The 7,858-nt window shown below is 46.4% G+C and overlaps 1 protein-coding gene across 1 annotated transcript in view; it reads right to left on the bottom strand.

Annotated features, from left to right (window-relative positions):
• The window catches only part of LOC141121633 (uncharacterized), a gene marked incomplete at its 5' end in the record, with an annotated part of 114,966 nt that extends 112,794 nt beyond the window's left edge, over nt 1-2,172 (bottom strand). The window contains 2 exon segments of the mRNA XM_073611282.1: nt 1,637-1,771; nt 2,044-2,172. Of these exon segments, the coding sequence (XP_073467383.1) occupies nt 1,637-1,771; nt 2,044-2,139 (231 nt within the window).
• Nucleotides 2,173-7,858: the final 5,686 nt, after the last annotated feature.

Here is a 7,858-nt window from a genome sequence, read left to right on the forward strand (position 1 = left end):
CATGAGGATATCGCTTTTTGGGCGCAGTGTGCTGCAGGTGGCAGTATAGGTCCTCAAGTCTGATGGCGCCCTGCTTTGTTTGTGTCTCCCTCCCCTCCTTTGGGACATCCCACATAGTAATTACTATGTGCTCTGTGTCCCGTGATGTATGATAAAGAAAATAGGATTTTTATAACAGCTTACCTATAAAATCCTTTTCTTGGAGTACATCACGTTACACAGAGGTCCCTCCCCTCTTTTTTTGGGATATATGTATATTGCTTTGCTACAAAAACTGAGGTAATCCCAGTATGGGAGGGGTTATACAGGGAGTGAACTTCCTGTCTTGGGTGTTCCAGTGTCCATCACCTGAAGGTGGCCTATAACCCACATAGTAATTTCTATGGTCCTCTGTGTCCCGTGATGTACTGCAAGAAAAGGATTTTACAGGTAAGCTGTTATAAAAATCCTATTTTTGCTGCCTGCTGAACCCCAGAATCTCCATAAATCCAGTCTAGATACATAAATTGTGTCTGCAGCACAGAGAAGGAAGATTATCCGAGAGAAATACAGGAATACAGGATGGGGAACACAGCTCAGGAAAGTGACCAGGGTATTACAGGCTGATATCACCCAGTCCTTGCCCTACTCTGGACCAATCAGTGAGAAGTATGGGTGGAGGAATGTATTTAGTGTTAATCACCCACCTGTGCTGATCTCTGTAGGAGTGTCCTCTATAAATGTCCTTGTTATTCCATCCTCCTCCATAGACTGCTGATCATCCATCACATACCTCTCCTCTTCTTCTGCTTTAACCTCAACTTTTATATCGATCAGATCTTCACCCTAAACCAATAAAATTATAGAAAAGTTAATCTTCTGATATCACAAACAAAATCAACACATTGTTTCTATAGGTCCATGTTCTAGATGCTCTGTCCCACCAACCTTGTAATGGTGAGAGAAGGTGTGACCTTCCTGTGTGGAAGCCTTGGAATACAGGGGACGGGGACATCTCTCTGGTGGGTTCCTGGTACTTGGTGGCTCTATCATATCTTTGTGTCCTTCTGAAAACTTCTTCATCACTCCATACTCCTCATCCTCCTCTTTATACTCTTCTTTAATAACAATATTCTCATCCCCGAGGATTCCACTCTGAAAGATATCAAAAACATTCATTGTAAAAAACACTTGTGTATAAATCAGAACTACCAATAATTGTTCATCATCTACCTGATGATGGTGAGGGATGGTGTGGTCTTCCTGTGTGGAATCCCGGGAATACAGAGGACGAGGACATTTCTCTGGTGGGTTCCCATTACTGGATCCATCTGTAGGAAACACACACACTGACTGAATACATTGTTTCTATGTGTTTATCAGATGATGGGGGATCTAGGTGGACCCTCCGTACTGCTCTCTCCTTTACAATAAGGTCTCCTCTTACCCGGTGATGTGAGGGGCGGCTGATTGTCCATCATGATGTCCTTGTAGAGATCCTTGTGTCCTTCTAAATACTCCCACTCCTCCATGGAGAAATAGACCGTGACATCCTGACACCTTATAGGAACCTGACACACACAATGATACAGTCACCATCCAGACACATCCCTTGTCTGTTACTGGATAATGTCCCAGAATTCCCAGCACCGCTCACCTCTCCTGTCAGCAGCTCCATCATCTTCTTGGTGACTTCTAGAAGCTTCTGTTTGCTGTTTTTCTTGAGCAACAAGGAGTGACGTAGGGGCACTGTGATGGTCATATGATCCCCAGACTTCATAGGAGGAAAATTCTATTCAAGAAAAATAGTAATCATTAACTTCATGTCACATTCTCAGAGTTCTTTTCACCTCTCCAGTCAGGTCTGTGTTTTATTATGCAGATTCAGAAGACTTTATTACTTCCCAAAGCGGAATAAGATACAATCATACTCAATGAAGAACAAAGAAAAACACAACGTAAATCACCACTAACAATAAATTTATATATACAAGAACATGAATTGGAAAAGCTAATTAATAGAGATGAGAGTGATGTCATGTGACCTCCCAGAATCCTCCTCACCTCTCCGGTCAGCAGGTAGATGATCTCCAGGGTGAGGTTTAGTATCTTCTCAGTCATGTGACTCCGGTCCTCCTCCATCCTCATTGGTGCCGTCATTTGATCTATACAGGTCTCCTTGTAGACGGATAACTTTGGGAAATGAAAGTAAGAATTATTTGGATGGTATTTGTCACACAATAATAGAATGTGGATCTGAGGGGGGTAACAGGAGGGTTGCTGTACATTTAAGGACTACTGCCCCCATGGGAACACATTTAGTTTGAAATGTTTAGCTTTTGCTACATTTTCATGAGCCCAGATCTCTCTCGGCCTGCCGGATCAGAAATTCCCTTTTCTCTGTTGGGTTTGTTTGGTTTCTGAACTGGTTTTGATTAGTTTTAGATCTGCGGTGATCTCCCGCTGTGTCACAGAGCTGCATTTTTTGGCAGCCGCTGTAACAAAGTCCTGCCTCCTGTGATCCAATGCTGGGAAATTTAATCAGTGTGACGTGTATCATAGGAGGTGGGACTTTGTTACTACGGCTGCCCAGCCCCCGGCAATTCAAATCCAGCTCCGTGACACAGCAGGAGATCGCAGCTCTGATCCAGGCATTGGTAATGCTGCATCTGATGGACACTGCTGAGGCTGCATCTGATGGACACTGGTGAGGCTGCATCTGATGGACACTGGTGAGGCTGCATCTGATGGACACTGGTGAGGCTGCATCTGATGGACACTGGTGAGGCTGCATCTGATGGACACTGGTGAGGCTGCATCTGATGGACACTGGTGAGGCTGCATCTGATGGACACTGGTGAGGCTGCATCTGATGGACACTGGTGAGGCTGCATCTGATGGACACTGGTGAGGCTGCATCTGATGGACACTGGTGAGGCTGCATCTGATGGACACTGGTGAGGCTGCATTAATCTCTTGTATCATGTCTGCAGTCTCTGACCATTTCCTGTACTATGTCTATTAGCAGTGTGTTTAAGTTTAGGTAAGAGATTGCAGACATGATACAAGAGACAGTTAGAGACTGCAGACTGCTTTTTTCTTGAGCTTTTCTTGCTCTAAAAAGGTACCAATAGTAGCCAACAATAAATTCATATTAATTTAAATTGATAATATTAACTAAAAAGTTTAAAATAATAAAATTATATTAAAAATCTAAATATTTTTTAACCACTTCCAGACCCCTGCACGCAATATACGTCCTAAATTTGAAGAGGGATATCTTTGTTATGGCAGCAGCTAGCTGCCATAACCCCAGTATCCTCTTCTTCAACGGGCGGTCCTGTTTCCGATAATAGTGTTCTCTGCGGCAGATTCGCCGCAAGATCACTTTTATCGGCGGCGGGAGGGGCCCCCCCCTGGCTTGCATGTATGATAATAACTTGACACTCCTGCCAGAGGAAAAGAAAGTGCGGCATGCGCAGAGCATCGCAAGCAGAAATCGGGTATGGTTTTCATGATTTTAGGTAGCTCCTGCTGGTTACATAGTAGACCAAACAGAATAAAAAAACAGAGTTAGCCTTACCGGTGACTCTGTTTCTAGGAGTCGTCCAGGACAGCACAGGGGAGACAAGCGCCACCTCCAGAGGCAGGAAACACAAATAGTTAAGACTTTAAAGGGCGGCCACCATCCCCCTTCCTCAGGTCTTTCCCGAAACGGCTTTAGAAACAACAGAAAAACACTCGTCCAAGGTTATAACAGCATATAGGGAGGGAATCCCTGCTGTCCTGGATGACTCCTAGAAACACTTACCAGTAAGTTTAACTCTGGTTTTTTACAGTTGTCTGTCCAGGACAGCATAGGAGAGGATCAAAGAGAACTTACCAGATTATGGGGGACTACCACCTGGGAGGACCTTCCTCCCAAATGCTTGATCTTGCGCTGAGAGAAGATTTAATGTTTAATAAACGTCGAGCAGCTTGACCATGTTGCTGCTCGGCAGATTTGTTCTGGTGTCGCCCCAGCTCACTCTGCCCAAGAAACAGACAGCGCCCGAGTAGAGTGAGCCATCTGGGGAAAAAGGGCACTCTTTCTTCAGAGTTTTGTAAGCATCCAAATTGCCTGTTTGTTCCAAAGGGTGATTGTGCTCTTCGAAGCTTGACACCCTTTGAAGAGCACAAGACACAGGCCCTCACCTCCAGTTGGTGAAATTCGGCTTCTTTAAAGATAGGTTGGAGAAGTACAGAAGGAGGGCAACACCAACTCCTGGGCCCTATGAAATTTATAGGCCACCTTTGGCAAGAATCCTGAATCTGCACGCATTACCAGCCTGTCTTCAAACATTTGTAGGAATGGTTCTTTAATAGAAAGTGGTTGCAGGTCGAAATCGCAACCAGAAAGGCTGTCTTGAGAGTAGCCCACTTTAAGGACAGATCCTCCTCTGGTGGACGTTTTGTCCACCCTTGCAACACAATCGTCAAATCTCACTTTGGCAGGATCCTGAATGGAATTGGCCTAATTCTGGATAACCCCTTGAAGAACTTGCCAACTAGCGGGTCTAAAGCCAGGGGTTGTTCCAAAAACACAGACAAGGCCGCCACTTGAACCTTTAAAGGTAGTGATGGCCAGCCCTTGGTCCGCTCCGTATTGTAAAAATTCCAAGACAGCCGGAACACCTGCTGACATCTTCCTGGTGTCCAACCATGACTAAAAATCCTTCCAAAATTTAAAATAAATTGCTTGGGTCACCTTTTTTCTACTGCATTAACCACCTTGTCTGAAAGCCCCCTAGCCTTCGGGAGACTTTCTTCAGAAACCATGTTTTAGACTCTAACTTTGGCACACAGACCGGTCCCTGCGACAGCAGATCTTCCCTCTCAGGCAACATGAGGGGAGGCTCCACTGCCAGGCGCAGCAGTGTGGAAAACCAGGCCCTCTTTGGCCAATATGGAACCACTATAATCTTTGTTGTGTGTTGTTGAGTAAATTTCCTTAGTACCAGGGGAATCATTTTGAACAGGGGAAAGGCATAGCATAGGCGAAACGCCCAATTCTAAACCAGGGCATCTATCCCCTTGGCCTCTTCTTCCTTCTCTAACGAAAAGTATATTGGGAATTTGGCATTTTCATGCAATTAGCTAAAAAATTTCCCTGTTCAGAGACCATTCTGCTTCGCAGACCTGGTGGCGACTTAAAAAGTCTGCCAGACGGTTGTCCACCCCCTTGAGGTGGACTACAGAGATTGAACTCAGGTTGATCTCAGCCCAGGCAAAAATGGCCTTTGCCAACTAGATCAGGGGAGGACACCGTGTTCCTCCCAGCTTGTTGATATATGAGAACGCTACTATGCTGTCCGAAAGGACCTGTACATGGTGATCTCTCTATTCCTTGGCGAATGCCCTCAGGGCTTCCCAGATTGCCTGCAACTCCCTCCAACTGGCTGACATTTGGGACTCCATTCTGGACCAGGCCCCTTGGACCACTTTTGACCCCCAGTGGGCCCCCCTTTCCCAAGCACTGGCATCCGTGGTGATATGAGTGGACACCGGAAAGGACCACTGGAGACCCCGCAGGAGGTTCTCCTCGTCTCTCCCCCACCACAAGGACCTCTTGGTCTTTGGTGATAGGTGGAAGGTCTCAACCAGTGATTGTTATCCCCGTCCCAGTTTAAGATATCAGCCTGGAGACACCTGAAATGGGCCCTTGCCCATGGAACCGCTGGGATTGTTGCTGCCAAGAGACCCAGGCCTGACATGGCTATTCCGATGGACACCACCTGATTGTTTTGAAGAAAGGCTACTGTAAGCTTTACTTTTTCCTCCTCCTCCTCCGTAAGATAGACTTTCTGTGTTACAGGGTTCACCCTGTAGCCTAGGTAATGCAAGTCCTGTGCGGGGGTTCAATTTTTCTTGGTTTATCAACCACCCCAAGTATTCCAGAAAAGGAATGGCCACCCGCAGATCCCTCTGTAATTGAGGCAAGGTGGGGGCAAAAAATAAAAGGTCTAAATACGGGATTGTTGTAGATCCCCTTTAGTCTCAGGGGGCCTAGTGCCTCTGCCAGGACCTTCGTGAAAATCCTGGGGGATGAGGGCAGGCCAAACGGCAGAGCCCAGAACTGGAGATGGCGGACGCTTTTTCCCCACTTGATCGCCACCCTTAAAAACTTCTGCAAGTCTTCGTGGATTGGGATATGCTAATATGCGTCCCTCAGGTCGAAGGAAGCCATAAAGCAATTTGGAGGGAGGATGGCCTTTGCCGTAAAAATCGTCTCCATCCGAAACTTTTTGTAGACCACCCTCTTGTTTAGAAACTTTACATTTAGAATTAGGCGGAATTTGCCCGATGGCTTCTGTACCACAAAAACGTGCGAATAGAAACCCAGATTTTTTGCTTGCTCTGGTACTAGAATGAGCACCCCCTAGTCTATCAGGTCGCCAATTTGAGATAGAAGTGCTGCTGCATTCTGAGGATCCCTGGGAGGGAAGGTTATGAATGTTCTTGTGGGCGGAGTACCATTGAACTGAATTTGGTACCCCTCCCTGTTTATCCTCCGAATGAATCCATTGGGGGTAATTTTTTTCCCACTGTGGGAGGAACTGCCCTAATCTCCCTCCCACTGGAACCATATTATTGGGGTTTTTTTTTTAGGAGAGGAAGAGAGGATGCCTACCTTCTGTTTTCCCCTCCCCCACTTTTTTTAGTGGTTGTTTTAGGGACCTGCCCCTGCGGCCTTTGAGGGTGAAAAAAAGCACTTTTCCGGGGCCTTTTTGATTTTAACCTGGAAAAGCCTTCTTCTTATCAGCAGTCTTGTCTAAGACCTTATCTAGGTCCTTCCGGAACAAAAGATCCCCCTCAAACAGAATCTCACCGAGTCTTATTTTTGAGGCCGGATCCCCAGACCAAGATTTCAGCCACAGAGCCCAGCGAGAGGAGATAACCAAGGCTGCGGCTTTAGCTGAAAGCTTGATAGACTCTGCTGAGGCGTCTGCCACATAGCCTGCCGCCTTTTGTAGCGTAAGCAGTGAGTCCAGGATTTCCTTCCAAGTGTGCCTGCAATTGGTCTAACCAGCCCTCCAAATTGCGGGCCACTACCTTTGTAGCCATTGCCGGCTTTAAGTTAGCCATGACTACTTCCCATGAGCCCTTTGGTAACACCTCCATCCTTTTGTCCATGGGTTCCTTAAGGACCCCCATGTCCTCAAACGTGAGGTCAGTTGACTTAGCGCATTGCGAAAACGCTGCGTCCAACTTTGGAACTTTGTTCCACACGCAGGAGGGGTCCTCGTTAAAGGGGAACCTCCTTTTTAAGCTTTTGGGAAAAAATAACTTTTTTTTCAGGCTCCACCCACTATTTTTTGATGGATTCTGATAAGGCGTTGTGTACCGGGAATACCCTGCCTTGGTCTTCCTTCAGGGTCTGGTACATTTGGTCATGTAAAGGACAGAGACACCTGTTCTTATTAATCTCTGGGGTTTCATAGATCACCCACAGCAAGGCATCCACCTCCTCCTGTATCTAGGCGATTGTCCCTTGTTCCGGTATACTTTTGGATGAGGCTGCTTCACTCAGCTCCTCCAAAGAATCCGAATCTTCCTCTTCCATTCCAACACCCTCCTCTGGGGCTGCAATGATAGGTACTTTAACTGGCTGTTTTGAGGTCTCAAGGCTCGACAGCATTGACTTAATTGCCTTTATTCCTTCTTCACACCCGAGATTAAGTTTTTACATGCCCCCGTTGCCTCTTTGTAGACTAGTTTGTCTATATATGGCTTGCAGAGTGGTTTATTCCAACCCTCTTTAAACTTGGTCATGCATGACGGGCACCTCCTCTTCCCTCCCGAGCTCTCAGATTCTTTGGGCTGAGCCTAGAATATGAGA

Source organism: Aquarana catesbeiana, unplaced genomic scaffold (assembly GCF_042186555.1).
Source record: "Aquarana catesbeiana isolate 2022-GZ unplaced genomic scaffold, ASM4218655v1 unanchor226, whole genome shotgun sequence".
In the NCBI taxonomy this organism is placed as follows: domain Eukaryota; kingdom Metazoa; phylum Chordata; class Amphibia; order Anura; family Ranidae; genus Aquarana; species Aquarana catesbeiana.